Here is a 15,921-nt window from a genome sequence, read left to right as displayed (position 1 = left end):
GGCAGCTTTGGGTGAGTTGAAGCAAATAAGGAGACCAGAAGTAAACTGGCCCTCCGGTTGTTGAAGCCAGGCAGTGAGACTTCTACTGCGTGTCCAGAAGCTTTCATTCCAGGGAGGAAGGATCTTCTCTAGAATAGGGTGGATATCTTAACGGATAAATTAGTCAAATGCTGAGAGCAATTTGCTTTGAAGAACATGACACTGGATTTATATCCTGCCCTCTCCACTCTGAGTCTCAGAGAGGCTCACAATTTCCTTTCCCTTCCTCCCCCAGAACAGACACTGTGAGGTGGGCGGGGCTGAGAGGGCTCTCACACCAGCTGCCCTTTCAAGGACAACTCCTGCGAGAGCTATGGCTGACCCAAGGCCATTCCAGCAGGTGCAAGTGGAGGAGTGGGGAATCAAACCCGGTTCTCCCAGATAAAAGTCTGCACACTTGACCACTACACCAAACTGGTTCTTGGGCATCTAAGAAGCGCCAAACCTGATTTTACTACAGGCAAGTATGCAGTGTGTAAAATAACCAGCCAGGGCATAAATGGGAGGGGGAGAGAGTTACCCCTGCAGTTAAACGTCTGTCCTCCCACAAAGAAAAGGCAATCACGTTTGTCTTTATTTTGTAAAATCAAAGATTTGGCACGTCTGACTCCATCATCCACTCACAAATAAATTATGCCACAAAAAACAGAATTAGTTGGACCTTGACTTGATTCCGTCCACACCCCATCTGGGCCAACAGAGAGACCCAGGCTGAAGCTGACCAAATTTTGCTACTTGTCAGGTTGGAAGTGGCTACCCCCGGTCACAAGTCCCTTGGGGCTTCAGTCCTGCATTTCCGCCCTGCTTCCTTTCAGCGAAGACAGACCGAAGCCTCTTCAAACCGAATTCCTTCCTGGCTCCAGCTGCAGCCCTTGCAATGTGCTTCAGCTGGTGGTCTGGATCTCTATGGCACATGGTTCAGGATCTTCCTCCATGCTGAGGGCTGTCTGTTTAGGCTGCAGAAAGAAGATGATGATGATGACGATACTGGATTTACATCCTGCCCTCCGCTCAGAGCAGCTAATAATCTCCTTTATCTTCCTTCCCCACAACAGACATCCTGTGAGGCAGGTGCAGCTGAGAGAGCTCTCCCAGGAGCTGCCATTTCAAGGACAGTCTCAGAGCGGCCTACAGTCTCCCTTCCTCCCCCACAACAGACACCCTGTGAGGTGGGTGGGGCTGAGAGAGCTCTCCCAGGAGCTGCCCTTTCAAGGACAGTCTCAGAGCGGCCTACAATCTCCTTTCCCTTCCTCCCCCACACCCTGTGAGGTGGTTGGGGCTGAGAGAGCTCTGACAGAAGCTGCCCTTTCAATGACAACTCCTATGAGAGCTATGGCTGACCCAAGGCCGTTCCAGCAGCTGCAGGCAGAGGAGTGAGGAATCAAACCCAGTTCTCCCAGATGAGAGTCCGTGCACTTAACCAGTGTGCCAGACTGGGAGGGGGGAAAGCCGACCATCACAGCCAGGTGGCGCTAGAGACTCTCCTTCCTGCTTTTGCGAAGCGTCATTTAAAGATGAAAAGAGGGCAGAGCTGAATCTCAGCGAAGGGGAGGAGAATCTTCCACGGTTAAAGGCAGTCTACCCTCCTATGCCACATACTGAGCAGAATCCTATCACAGGAGGCAGGACCTGCTTGTGGACTTCTCGAAAGCCCTGGGCTACCCACAACAGAAACCAGGATTTACAGACAGTGGCCCTTTTCCAAGACCAAACTTGCGTCTGCGTTGCAAGGGAACACGGGAGTGGTGACTGGCGGAGAGGACCTTTCCCTGTCCCCCCGCACCTTGGAGGATTCTCTAGCCTAGGGCTCGCCTCGCTCTTTCGCTCATTAGCTAAGTCTACTTATGTAGTTTAGATTATCTGGAGTCAGGGCCGTAGTCAGGATTTTAGAAGTCAGGGGGCGCCCTTTCCCATCCACTGCGGGACTTGCTGCTTCTCAGGAGCTTCCTGGGACGGGGGCAAAAGCTGGAGGCCCTGAAAGTGGCCAAGTCGAGGCAGCCGACCCTAAAACTGCACCTTGTGTGCAAGCGGGGGTGTGTGTGTGTGTGTGTGTTCCTTCCACCTCCCTCGCCCCCACTCCAGCACTTTGCAGCCAGCAGCTCCATCTGCCCTCCCCCCTCCCTGGCCCATTCCACTGGGCTTCCCTCTCCTCCGCCCCCCTCCTCTCCACCTCTTTCTTTTGCTACTGCACTGCACTGCGCCTTCAGCTCTCCTGGCTCTGGCTGCCACTGACGACGCTTTGCCAGCTCAGCCATGTCAAAATGACAATGAAAAAGGCAGACTGCACACTGGAGGCCCCCTGGATGTTTGGGGGCGGGGGGGCCTGCCTAAAAATCAGGGGGCAGTGCCCCCCTATGGATATAGGCCTGCCTGGAGTGTGTGTGAGGAAGGAAGGGCTTTTATTTTATTTATTTTGATTTATATCCCGCCCTACCCCACCGAAGCGGGCTCAGGGCGGCTCACAACACAGAATTCTAACAATAAAATCAAGAATTAAAATACATTAATAATTTACACAGTAAAAATAAACACAATTAGTCGGTGTACTATCCTACAGTCTTCCTTAAAATTCAGATTCAGATGCCGGTCAGTCGTATGCCAACCAGAAGAGGACTGTCTTACAGGCCCTGCGGGAACTGCCCAAGGTTCCGCAGGGCCCTCTCCTCTTCCAGCAGCTGGTTCCACCAACGGGGCTGTGATCGAAAAAGCCCCGTCCCTAGTTGACTTCAAACGGGCCTCCTTTGGCCCGGGGATTGTAAGGAGATTCTGAGAACCCCGATCTCAGTACTCTCCGGGGAACTTATGGGGAGACCCTAAGGTTTTAACTTCACTTCTTCACTACAGTTCTTTATCCTCTCCCCCCCGCCGCTGCTTATGACAGGCCCCACTTACGCGGTGCTTAAGGTAGGAGAGGTATGTATCCCAGCCAAGTGTAATGACGTTCATATAGATCACACGGTACTTGGGGGGGAGGTATAGGAAGTTGACCAGCTGTGCTGGAGGCCAGACGCACCAGTCCATCTGCGGAGAGGAAGAGGAGAACAGGTGAGTGGCCCTGACAGCAGAAGGGGGAAGAGGAAGGGGAAGGGGGGGAGCCAAGCTGACCTTGTAGAATTCCCAGAAGTTGTCCTCCAGTTCCCGCCAGCTGTGAGCCAGAGTCTGCCCCTCCAGGGACCCCATGCCTTCAAGAAGGAGAGAGAGAGGAGGTCAAGGCCCTGATGGAGACGTCTGCTTCTGCCTCTGCCAGGAGGGCTGGTCTCATAAATATCAACCTGTGCACTGAACAAACTTCCGTCTTTGTTGTTGTTGTTGAAAATCAAGCCTCGGGTGACTCGGCTACAATGAAAAGAAGAGGCAGCTGTCTGCTGGAGGGGCCCTTGCTTGGTAACAGGCCCAGGGCCTTTTTTTTTGGTAGAAAAAGCCCAGCAGTGGCTCATTTGCATATTAGGCCACCACCCCCCCCATGCCAAGCCAGCTGGAACTGCGTTCCTGTGTGTTCTTGCTCCAAAAAAGCCCTATCGGGAGGGCTGCAGGAGTCTCCCTGGGCTTCCGTGGGTCTGTAGAGCGCGAGGTCCGCGCAGAACTGACCGAGCTTGATATAAGACTGCGTCCGGTGCTGAAGGGAAGAGGGCCCGTTTTGCAGAGACTCCGTGTCTAGTTCCAGGTGAAGGATCGTACCCACCCGGTGCCTTCTTTTGTCGGGCATCCAAAGGCCCAACAGCCTCCCTAGGCTGGAACACGCTACTGATCTAGCACTACTGACTCTGCACAAGGCTGCTTCACCTTTTCCTCCCCTGGAAAAGATGGCGCTTCACGTCCTAGAACAGGCAACTGAGGATGTTAAAAGCAGCGTGCGGCTCCTCTTACCCAAGAAATACCAAACTCCCAGAGCTGGAGAGGCCACTATCTGGTCGATGAAGACCTTCTTCAGGACGGATCTGATCCCGCTGAGACCAGCAGCAGGGAAGGCACGGTCCAGCCAAAGGTACCAGTAGTGCATCAGGGGCCCCATGCTGCAGCCGACTGCAAACATCCGTGCTGCAAGAGAAGGAGGCTCAGTTATTGCCGCGCTACCAGGTTCCCCTTCCTCCTCCTCCTGCCCACCTGCCTTCTCCATTGAGTAGGAGGTGTAGCTGCATAACAATCCCTGGATTAGGAGAGCGGGCAGTCAGCCAGCCACCCACCAGGAGCTTTGCAGCCCCCATGAACCCCTGGAGAAGCCCACGCCATCCTTTCTCCACTTCTTGTATGATTTTGGGTGGCTCGCTGGCCTTTTGACTGGGGCGGGGAAGAGAGCCCAGGAGAGCCCCAGGCAAGTGAGGCCTGCTTGGGTTGGCTGGATCTCTAGCTGGCCCAAGCAGGCCTTGCTCTCCCAGGGCTCTCTCTCTTTTTTGCGTTGGGTTGCTTTTGGCTCGTGGGAAGGCAGCATATGCTGATGAGTTATACTAATGAACCCCACCGTCTGTTTTTTTTCTACAAAACGACCCCTGATGGCACCAATGAAGTCCAGCCAGCGGCAGGTTTACTGCAGCTGAGGCTTGAGAAAGCACTGATGCCACGTCATCGTCCCAAGAGTCCGGAGGGGCATCGTGTGACCTTCAGCCTCATCAGGTAGCTTGTTGTGCAAGGCTGGCCTGCCAAAGCTCCACCTTGGACACCTGAATTCTTCCGGCGACTTCAGTCTGCTTCGAAGTTCCCTGAGCCAGAGTCCACTGAGTGGGGGGCCAGGCCAGGGTTGCACAAGCCAGTCAGCCACAGGGTGCCGTCACTCCCCACAGGCCCCCCGCCAAGTGGTCTCTTGAGCTGCCTCTGGTGCTCACCTGTGTGTAGGGTTGCCAATCCCCAGGTGGGGGCAGGGGATCCCCTGGTTTGGAGACCCGCCCCCCCCCCCGCTTCAGGGTCATCAGAACGTGGAGGGGAGGGAAATGTCTGCTGGGCACTCCATTATTCCCTATGGAGACTGACTCCCATAGGGAGACATTGAAGAATTCCGCAGGGCCTGCAAAACCACTCTGTTCCAAATGGCCTTCACCAGCTGATACTACTAAATTGCCAACTAAACTTACTGATGGAATAGCACTAAATGTATTAATGTTTTTAGAATTTTATGGATTTAATTAACTGTTTTTAAATGTTATTTATTATACAATGTATGTATCGAATTTTATGCTGTTAGCCGCCCTGAGCCGCTTGGTCGGGGACGGCGGGATACAAATAAAATGTATCTATCTATCTATCTATCTATCTATCTATCTATCTATCTATCTATCTATCTATCTATCTATCTATCTATCTAGGAAAACTGATCCATAAGAACATAAGAGAAGCCCTGTTGGATCAGGCCAGTGGCCCCTCCAGTCCAACACTCTGTGTCACACAGTGGCCCAAAAACCCAGGTGCCATCAGGAAGTACATCAGTGGGGACAGGACACTAGAAGCCCTCCCACTGTGCCCCCTGTAAGCACCAAGAATACAGAGCATCCCTGCCCCAGACAGAAGAACAGAAGAGAAGCCATATTGGATCAGGCCAATGGCCCATCCCATCCAACACTCTGGGTCACACAGTGGCCAAAGAAACGAGGTGCCATCAGGAGGTCCATCAGTGGGGCCAGGACACTAGAAGCCCTCCCACTGTGCCCCCCCCCCCAAGCACCAAGAAGACAGAGCATCACTGCCCCAGACAGAGAGTTCCAACGATAAGCTGTGGCTAAGAGTCACCAATGGAGCTCTGCTGCACATGTTTATCCATTCCCCTCTTGAAGCTTGTCACAACCTTGCTCCTGGCTCCACCCCAAAGTCTCCTGGCCCCGCCCCCAGTCTCCCGGCTCCACCCCCAACGTCTCCCGGCTTCACCCCAAGTCTCCTGATCCCACCCCCAGAGCCTCCTGCCCCCGCTCCAGAGTCTCCCGGCTCCACGCCAGCCTCCAGGCTCTACCCCAAGTCTCCTGACCCCACCCCCAGAGTCTCCCGGGCCCACCCCCAGAGCCTCCCGGTTCCACGCCAGTCTCCACCCCCAGAGCCTCCTGGCTCCACCCCTAAAGTCCCCGGCCCCGCCCCCAGAGCCCGCGGCGTTCCCTGCCTGTGCGGGCGAGGTCCCTCTTGCGGCGGGGCTCCCTCCTCCTCTCCCAGGCCTGGCGCAGGGTGTCTCCGGCGGCCAGCAGAGCCCCGCAGCTGAGGGTGTTGGTGAGCAGCAGGAGGCGGCCTCCGAAGAGCGGCTTCCAGTAGACAGCCAGGCCGGCCACCAGCGCTCGGCCTCGGCCACGGGCCGGCAGCACCATGGCCCTCCTCCGCCAGGTGACAGAGGGACGCTGCCCATGCTCAGAGGCAGGAAGCGGACGGGTCACGTGGGGGGCGGGGGCGGCCATGATAGGTCGCCAGGCCCGCCCAAGCCGGAAGTAGCTTCACAGGGGGAGGAAGTGGGAGCGCGTCATTTCCGCCTCAGGCGGGCCCGGCGCTCTCTGCGGCGCCCCAGTGCGCATGCGTCCCACTCTCTTCGAGCGCCGTGGCGGGAAGAGGCGAACTCAGCATGGGCGAGGCCGCGCAGGGCTCCAAGGCCAGAGGTCAGCGGGGCAGCACTCTGTGCATGCTCGGGACAGAGGGGCGGTGCTCCGAGGCGTCCCAGCGCTTTGGGGTGGAGCCTGGAGACTTTGGGGGGTGGAGCCTGGAGACTTTGGGGGTGGAGCCAGAGACTTTGGGGGTGGAGCCAGAGACTTCGGGGGTGGAGCCTGGAGACTTTTGGGGGTGGAGCCAGGAGACTTTGGGGGGTGGGACCAGGAGGCCTTGGGGGTGGAGCCAGGAGCCAGGTTGTGACAAGCATCATTGAACTCCAAAAGGAGTCCTGGCCATCGCATGGAAAGGGTCTGCACACCTTTTCAATGCCTTCCCTCCATTGGAAATCATGAAGGGTAGGGGCACCTTCTTTGGGGGCTCATAGAAGTGGACCCCCTGGCCCAATCTTTTTGACACTTGGAGGGTGTTTTGGGGAGAGGCATCCGATGCTATGCTGAAAAGGGTGTGACAAGCATAATTGATCTCCAAAGGGAGTTCTGGCCATCACATTGAAAGGGACCGCATATCTTTTCTGTGCATAAACAATTTTATTAGCAACATATGGTAGTAGAACTATATCTACAACTTATAAAAGGCTTAAGATAAAAAAAAACATCATTCTACCCCACATCTTACTTTTCTCCCACCCCTCCCCCCAATACTTGACCCCCGCCAGTGTTATTTTTTTTTAAAAAAAACAGATATTAAAGGTACCTTTAACTATCAAGAAAAAACAAAAATTGATAAAGAAAAAGATCCCCCCTTCAAAAGTTATATTCTTGTCTTAAATGTCTTAATCATCAAAAATTGTCCAATGTCCTTTTATTTCCCACTCTTTTTCTACATATCTTCTGAATTTCTTCCACTCCTGATTAAAAAGTTCTAAATCGCAGTCTCTTAGTTTTCTTGTTAATTTGTCCATTTCACTCCATGACATAACTTTTATAGTCCAATCCCATTTTTCTGGTATTTTTTCTTGCTTCCACAACTGCGCATACAATGTCCTAGCAGCTGAGAGCAAGTACCATATTAAAGTTCTATCTTCTTTTGGAAATTTTTCCATTTGTAATCCCAGCAGAAAAGTCTCTGCTTCTTTGTTAAATTCATATCCCAGGATCTTAGATATCTCTTGTTGAATCATCTGCCAAAACATTTTAGCTCTTTCACAAGTCCACCACATATGGTAGAAAGAACCTTCATGCTTTTTACATTTCCAGCACCTATCTGGCATCTTAATTGTTCATCTTTGCTAATTTTTTTGGAGTCATATACCATCTATACATCATCTTAAAACAGTTCTCTTTAATACTATGACATGTTGCGAGTTTCATAGAGTTTTTCCACAGATATTCCCAAGATTCCATCTTTATTTCTTTATTTACATTATTTACATTAATTGCCCATTTTATCATTTGAGATTTCACTACTTCATCTTCTGTAGTCCATTGTAAAAGTAATTTGTACACTTTTGAAATTAATTTCTCATATCTTTTAAATGCCTTCCTTCCATTGGAAATAATGAAGGGGACTCATAGAATTGGGCACCTTCTTTGGGGGCTTGTAGAATTGAACCCCCAGGTCCAATCCTTTTGGAACTTAGAGGGTATTTTAGGGGGAGGCACCGGATGCTATGCTAAAAATTTGGTGCCTCTACCTCAAAAAAACAGCTCCCCCAGAGCCCCAGGTAGCCGTAGATCAATTCTCCATAATTCCCTATGGAAATCAGTCTCCATAGGGAATAATGGAGTGCCCAGCAGACATTTCCCTCCGCCCCGCTGCTTTTTGATGATCCTGAAGCGGGGGGTCCGCTCCAAACCAGGGGATCCCCTGCCCCCACCTGGGGATTGGCAGCCCTACTGCACTCACTGCACCTCCGCCTCTCCCTGACTCTTGCTGTCTCTGCTGCTTTGTTTTTTTCCCAGGAGGAAGAGTCGTGCCGTCCCGGTACTTGCAGTATGACAGGAAAAACGCCTCAAAGGTAAGCAAACGGCAGGCTCAGTTTAACCTGGACTGGCTAGCGACAGGGCAGTTAACAGGCAGCTTTTATTACCTTTTATTGGTTTCCCATGCAAATGCTATCCAGACCAAATGATCTTCGAATTTGTTTATTTCACTATTCTGCCCTTGTATCCTAACTTTGTACCACTTTGCATTCTTAACCACTACCCACCAGCTATATGTAGTTCAGCTCCCTGTACCACATTCCCTCGTCTGAAGAAGTATGCATGCATACATAGAATCATAGAATCTATGACTGGGCCCTACAGATCGATCTAGGTAAATGCAAACACTATTGCATGAGACAGTCATAGAATCATAGAGTTGGAAGGGACCTCCAGGGTCATCTAGTCCAGAGTGGGCCCATTCCATCACAACCGTCATATTGAACATTACTGCTAAAAGGCTCCTTGAAAAACACCTGGCAGTGAGCACTACGGATTGATCTAGCCAAATACAAACACTATTAAACTTCATTCATGTCAGTGAGACAGTCAAAGATTCATAGAGTAGGAAGGGACCCTCCAGGGTCATCTAGTCCAACCCCCTGCGCAACACAGGAAACGCACAAATCCTTTCCCCTACATTCACAGGATCTTCATTGTTGTCAGATGGCCATCTAGCCTCTGTTTCAAAACCTCCAAGGAAGGAGAGCCCACCACCTCCCGAGGAGGAAGCCTGTTCCACTGAGGAACCGCTCTAACGGTCAGGAAGTTCTTCCTCACGTTGAGCCGGAAACTCCTTTAATATAATTTCAAGCCATTGGTCCTGGTCCTGCCTTCTGGGGCCACAGAAAACAATTCCATACGAAAGCTTACGTATTCTAAATAAAACTTGGCTGGTCTTAAAGGTGGTACTGGACTCCTATTTTGTTCTACTGCTTCAGACCAACACGACTGCCCACCTGGATCTATCTGCACGCTCGGAGTCGCTTCACTCAGAGGCACTCCGAGTGAAGGTCAGGGCAAAAATCCAATCTTTTCTTCTTTTTAAAATGTGAGTTTAGAAAGTAGGGCACCAGGGGAGGGAATGTGGCTCAGTTCGCAGAACGTTCGCTTGGCATGCGGATGCTCCTGAGTTCAAGCCTGTGCCATCTCATTTGGAATACTCATTTGGTCTCACTTGGAATACTGTGTACAATTCTGACATGAGAGAGGTTTGCAAGATTCTGCATGGGATGGAGAAAGCAGAGAAAGAAGTCCTTTTCTCCCTTTCTCACAATACGAGAACTCGTGGGCGTTTGATGAAATTCCTGAGCAGTCGGGTTAGAATGGATAAAAGGAAGTCCTTCTTCACCCAAAGGGTGATTAACATGTGGAATTCACTGCCACAGGAGGTGGTGGCGGCTACAAGCACAGCCAGCTTCAAGAGGGGATTGGATCAACATACTGAGCCGAGGTCCATCGGTGGCTGTTAGCCACAGTATATTACTGGAACTGTCTTAGGCAGTGATGCTCTGTATTCTTGGTGCTTTGGGTGGGGGCAACGTGGAAGGGCTTCTAGACCCACTTGTGAACCTCCTGATGGCACTTGGGGGGGCGGGCGGTTGGCCACTGTGTGGCACAGAATGTTGGACTGGATGGGCCATTGGCTGAGTGTTGGACTGGATGATCCAACATGGCTTCTCTTATGTTCTTATCTCCAGTTGATGTGAAAGATCCCTGCCTGAGACCTTGGAGGGCACCTGCCAGTCTGAGTAGACAGGACAAACTTTGATGAACCAAAATTTCAGTATAAGGCAGTTTCATCTAGGTATTCATGTAACTTTTGGGAATGTAGACAGAATGCATCTGTCAAGAGAGACTCTTGCCATTAGTCTGGGAGTACTTTCACTTTCCACTGTCTCTGCTTTGCACCACTCCTATCTTTGTAACAAATGAAGCATTCCTTCTGCCTAGTCTCTGGGATGGCCAGGGTCGTCTCTGTCTGATTATGTTCACACCTGCAAGGGGCCTGGGAAAGAACTATGGGGGAGGCACTGCTCTCTTTGCACCTTAAGATTTGAACGTGTAACGGTTTAAGCTTGCTCTATAAGTAGAGGGCATTTGCCCACCATAGCCAGTTTTCGCAAGGACCACCTTGCTCTGACCTGTCATGTATCAATAAACAGCTATTCTTGAAATGGACTGTCGTTGATCCTTGAATGTTGGGGACTTGACAGTATCCACCTTCTTTAAGTACTTTCTCGGATTTTTAATACTGGATATAGGACTTAGCGTTTTTTAATAATTGCCTCCCTTAACATGTACTGTTGACCTCTTCAGTTTATTAAAAATATTTTTTGTATTTATTGATTTTTAAACAGAATTGGATTTCTGGTGTAATATATGCCAAGTTCCCTTTAAAAGGGAACAACTGTGCCCTGAAATGGTCAGATTGCGGAAGCTCAGCAGGGCTGACTCTGGCAAGGACTTGGGTGGGAGACCTCCTTGAAATACCAGAAGTCGGGAGGGCACAAGCAGGATTCATCCAGCCACTTCTCTGAATATCCTCCGGGCTCCCAGTAGGGGTCAGTCACCAGAGATTGACATGACTTGCAACGGTGATTCATGCAACGGTCACCTCGAGACTGGACTACTGTAATGCCCTCTACATGGGGCTGCCTTTGTACCGAACCCGGAAGCTGCAGCTGGTGCAGAACGCGGCGGCCAGATTGCTGTTGGGGCTCCCAAAGTGGGAGCACATACAGCCTGGGCTGCGCGAACTGCACTGGCTGCCAGTTGTATACCGGATTCGTTACAAAGTGCTGGTTATCACCTTTAAAGCCCTATATGGCCGAGGACCTGCCTACCTTAGGGACCGTCTCTTCCCATATGAACCCCAGAGAGCACTGAGGTCAGCCGGGAAAAACCTGTTGACCATTCCCGGGCCGAAAGAGGTGAAGCTGCAAAGCACCCGCGACCGGGCCTTCTGTACTATGGCTCCATGCCTATGGAACCAACTTCCAGAGGAAACGCGGGCCCTGCGGGACCTAGAACAGTTCCGCAGGGCCTGCAAGACTATCCTCTTCCGACTGGCCTTCACTAACTAAGAGGGAAGCTGCTAGGGGTCTTGCCATCGGAAAATAGCACTAGCATATCATATTATACTATTTTATTAATTTTAGATTTTAATCAGAACTTTAATTAAACGGTTAATGTAGTTGTTTAAAAATTTTGTATAACTAATGTATGGAATTTTGTTGTGAGCCGCCCTGAGCCTGCTCCGGCGGGGAGGGCAGGATATAAATAAAATTGTTATGTTATGTTATGACTTCCATTGACCAGCCCTCCCAGTTTGACTGGGCAAATTATTACCCTCCCTCCCAGTCTGTCTCAATGAAAATTAAGTGTGGGAACTGCTAACTTCCTCCCTGTTTTTCTTTCATGTACAGGCCGATATTAGCCAGTCTGCCTCCAAAGGGCTGGAGAGGGCAGCCTCTACCAAGAGACACCCAGCTCAGTGTCAGAAGCAGAAAAGTCGTGCAGGTGAGCGGGTGGCTCCATGCAGCTTCCTGGCAATCGGCCTCCATTTCTTGGCATGAGTGTCTTCTCCTCCTTCCCACACTGCCTTGCCTGTCACACCCCTCTGCTCTGTGCAGGAAACCCTGGAAGATGTTTATGGGTGCGCGCATGCTTTGCCTCTGTGTGGAGTGTGTGCTTCGGCACGTGCCCAGTGCTCCTTTGCAGCTGCGCACTTGTCAGTTCCAGCACAGTGGCAAGCAGTGTCCCCTCTCAGCTGAGTTAGCGTGAGCCAGCTCACAGATTTTTAGCCTCCAGCTCACACGTTTTGGTCTTAGCTCAGGCAAAAAGGCCCCAGAGCACAAGAATGGATGCAGGAGCTCATCGCTTTAATGCCAGTAGCTCACAAAGTAGAATTTTTGCTCCCAAGGCTCTGCAGCTTAGAGGGAACGTTGGTGGCAAGCTAGATTTATACCGCCTTTCATCTGCGAAGTACAGGCTGGTACGTGCACTCTCTACTGATCTGATGTGAGCAGGAGCGCTGTGGGTGCGGCACCTTACACCCTGTGGCTTTCAAGGTGTTCTTAGTATTCTTGCTGGAGGAGTCCTGGATGCTGGCACCTTGGCGCGCCCCCTGGGAGACTCGATAAAACGTTTTCACTTTCATTTTTTTCTCCAGTCGAAATTGGGTTAACTGAAGTTACAAGCCCACACGAATTGAAATGCAGTTTTTTGTTTTAACATATTGTATTCAAGTTTTTTTAAGGGCCCCGTGGCACAGAGTGCTAAAGCTGCAGTACTGCGGTCAAACTCTCTGCTCATGGCCTATGTTCGTGTTGATGCGCCCGTGCTTAGGAGGGTGGTCTTTAGTGACGCAAAGAATGATGGCTTGCACACAGTAGTGTTAAAACCACTATATACAATTTATTTACACCTCTCACTCTCCAATCCGACAAAGTGCTCCGCTGCGCTCCACCATACATATCCCACACACAGTAAAGTGTCTTTGTACCTTTATACATAAGGTCCAGCCAGGTAACCAATCAGCTTCCTGCTGAGTCATGCTGACTTTGCTCCGGCTGATGCAACCTGGCAACCAGCCACCTCCTGTCACTTAGATGATCTACCTGGCAGATCAGTTTCACTTTCCCAGCATGCGCTAGAAACTGTCAAGGCTTTTGCATATAACTCTGACAGTTCGATCCCAGTGGAAGCTGGGTTCAGGTGGCTGGCTCCAGGTTGACTCAGCCTTCCATCCTTCCGCGGTCGGTCAAATGAGCCCCCAGCTTGCTGGGGGGGAAGTGTAGAGGACTGGGAAGGCAAAGGCAAACCACCCCATAAAAAGTGTGCCACGAAAGCGTTGTGATGCGACGTCACCCCAGAGTCGGAAACGACTGGTGCTTGCTTGCACAGGGGACTACCTTTACCTTTATTCAAGTTTTAGGAGAAAAAAAGGGGTAAGGAGTACAGAAGGAAAAAAGGAAAAGGAATCAGAAAGTGAAAAAACATCATCTTAATTTCTGCATCTTTTTGATTATAAAATAATAAATCCAGTCTAAATAAAGTTATAGACTATCAGTTACTATGATTTGCTATTTTGCGTTTAAACATTCAGGCATATAGGGATAAAATACACTGTGCAATCGGTAAAATACATAGATCAAATCAAAACGTTAAGCCAATCATAAGGTTGCAAAGAGAGCAGTGCCTCCCCCATAGTTTCCAGAGGTTTCCTGCATCTTCTGCTGGAAAGAAAAAGGAAAGGTCCCCTGTGCAAGCACCGGTCGTTTCCGACTCTGGGGTGACGTTGCTTTCACAACGTTTTCACGGCAGACTTTTTACGGGGTGCGTTGTGATTGCCTTCCCCAGTCCTCTACGCTTTCCCTCCAGCAAGCTGGGGACTCATTTGACCGACCTCGGAAGGATGGAAGGCTGAGTCAACCTTGAGGCGGCTACCTGAAAACCCAGATCCCACCAGGGATCGAACTCAGGTCGTGAGCAGAGTTTAGGACTGCAGGACTGCAGCTTTAACGCTCTGCGCCACGGGGCCGACTTCTTCTGCTGACTTGCCCTTTAAGCGGAGTGAAAGCGTGTCCATTTCCACCGTCTCCAGGATCTTATCGACGGCTTCTTTGGAGCTTCGCGATGCTTCCACTGCTGTGCAGCCAAAATCCTTGCTGTAATGTCAGATGTCTGTTCTACTTTGGAGAGCCTGTTGCCGATACGTTCAATAAAAAGAGTTCTGGGTTAAAACAAATGTGTGTTTTCAATATAATAATAATAATAATAATAATAATAACTTTTTATTTGTATCCCGCCCTCCCCGCACAAGCAGGCTCAGGGCGGCTCACAACATAGGAATGCAATACAATATAATAAAATCACATAAAACAGTAAAATTAATATGCAGTTACATTAAAATTAACATGAAGGTGCTAATAGATCTCAATTCAGTAGAAGAGAAGAAACATACACAGCGACATTATCTTAGCTCGGTACGGGCGAAGGCTATTTTGAAGAGGTATGTCTTACAGACCCTGCGAAATTGATTTACACATCGCAGGGCCCGTACCTCCTCCGGGAGTTGGTTCCAGAGTAGTGGGGCCGCAACGGAGAAGGCCCGATCCCGGGTGGCCTTTAATCTGGCCTCCCTTGGCCCAGGGATATTCAGCTGGTGCTTACCAGCTGACCTCAGTGCTCTCTGGGGCTCATATGGGGAGAGACGGTCCCTCAGGTAGACAGGCCCTCGGCCATATAGGGCTTTGAAGGGCATGACCAGCACCTTGTAACGAACTCGGTAGACCACTGGCAGCCAGTGCAGTTCGCGCAGCCCTGGCCGTAACACTTCGTATACCATAATATAATAATGCAGTTTTAACTGTAGTTGAGGACCAAATGCCCAGTGAGGTCTTGGTCAAGGAACTGTGGTCGAAGGCTACTTTTCACGCCCACATCTTCGAGTAGCCCGTACTGAGTTTTGCTGGGGGGTGAAGGTTGCCAACAGATCTGTCTCCATTTTCCCCTCTTCCAGAAACAACCTTCGGGGTACTGCAGTCCACAGCCCTGGAAGACCACGGGAATGCTCGACCCGACCTGGAATTCTCGGTGATCAATGGTGGGTTCGTTTTTCTGGCTGAGATTCCATTGCTGATGCAGGCGGTTCTGCTTAATGGGGGTGATGTGAGCACTTTGGGCAGGTGCCTTTTCTTTTCTTTCCCTTCTCTTTAAACGACCAAAAGATCTTTATTGAACGAAATTATAAAGTACACTACAATATAGGCCAAAAGGGGTACCGTGAGTACAACGGGTCAAAAGAAATAAAAAGGATAAGAACTTACAACCATCAAATAGGCATTAAGGGATAAGCAGCTGACTCAAAGGTGAATCGGTTGTTTATTCCTTAATGCCTGTCTGATGGTTGTAATGCCTATTTGAGTTTTGAATATGAACATATGAAGCTGCCTTCTACTGAATCAGAAACCCCCCCCCCCCAGTCCATCAAAGTCAGTATTGTCTACTCAGACTGGCTGTGGCTCTCCAGGGTCTCAAGCGGAGGTTTTTCACGCCTACTTGCCTGGACCCTTTTTAGTTGGAGATGTTGGGGATTGAACCTGGGACCTTCTGCTTACCAAGCAGATGCTCTACCACTCAGCCGCCATCCCTCCCCTAATAACAGAACATATGAAGCTGCCTTCTACTGAATCAGATTCCCCTCAGTCCATCAAAGTCAGTCTTGTCTACTCAGACTGGCAGTGGTTCTCCAGGGTCTAAAGCGGAGTTTTTTCACGCCAACTTGCCTGGAGTCTTCTTAGTTGGAGATGCTGGGGATTGAACCTGGGACCTTCTGCTTACCAAGCAGAGGCTCTACCACTGAGCCACCGGCTCTCCCCTAATA

The 15,921-nt window shown here is 50.5% G+C and overlaps 2 protein-coding genes across 2 annotated transcripts in view; one reads left to right on the top strand and one right to left on the bottom strand.

The window, feature by feature from the left end:
* Positions 1-591: 591 nt before the first annotated feature.
* MPV17L2 (MPV17 mitochondrial inner membrane protein like 2) lies at positions 592-6,401 on the bottom strand. The gene is made up of 5 exons (XM_060232759.1): positions 6,119-6,401; positions 3,907-4,077; positions 3,145-3,221; positions 2,932-3,060; positions 592-995 (listed from the first exon to the last, which is right to left on the bottom strand). The coding sequence occupies exons 1-5, from the start codon at positions 6,315-6,317 to the stop codon at positions 924-926; spliced, it is 648 nt and encodes a 215-aa protein (XP_060088742.1). The 5' UTR covers positions 6,318-6,401; the 3' UTR covers positions 592-923.
* A 41-nt stretch (positions 6,402-6,442) lies between these two features.
* The window catches only part of HAUS8 (HAUS augmin like complex subunit 8), a 24,035-nt gene continuing 14,556 nt past the window's right edge, over positions 6,443-15,921 (top strand). The window contains exons 1-4 of the mRNA XM_060232758.1: positions 6,443-6,599; positions 8,511-8,566; positions 11,960-12,053; positions 15,058-15,141. Coding sequence (XP_060088741.1) covers positions 6,566-6,599; positions 8,511-8,566; positions 11,960-12,053; positions 15,058-15,141 — 268 coding nt within the window. The 5' untranslated portion in view covers positions 6,443-6,565. The remainder of the gene's footprint in view (positions 6,600-8,510; positions 8,567-11,959; positions 12,054-15,057; positions 15,142-15,921) is intronic.

Source organism: Heteronotia binoei, chromosome 2 (genome assembly GCF_032191835.1).
Source record: "Heteronotia binoei isolate CCM8104 ecotype False Entrance Well chromosome 2, APGP_CSIRO_Hbin_v1, whole genome shotgun sequence".
In the NCBI taxonomy this organism is placed as follows: domain Eukaryota; kingdom Metazoa; phylum Chordata; class Lepidosauria; order Squamata; family Gekkonidae; genus Heteronotia; species Heteronotia binoei.
The sequence above is the reverse complement of the archived record's forward strand: the minus strand, read 5'-3'. Positions and strand labels throughout refer to the sequence as shown.

Coding starts and splice junctions, on each gene's coding strand:
- MPV17L2 (XM_060232759.1), bottom strand. CDS start 6,317: ATGGTGCTGCCGGCCCGTGGCCGAGGCCGAGCGCTGGTGGCCGGCCTG. Junction 3,061..3,144: donor ACTTCTGGGAATTCTACAAG/GTCAGCTTGGCT, acceptor TCCTCTCCGCAG/ATGGACTGGTGCGTCTGGCC. Junction 996..2,931: donor TCTCCTACCTTAAGCACCGC/GTAAGTGGGGCC, acceptor TTCTTTCTGCAG/CCTAAACAGACAGCCCTCAG.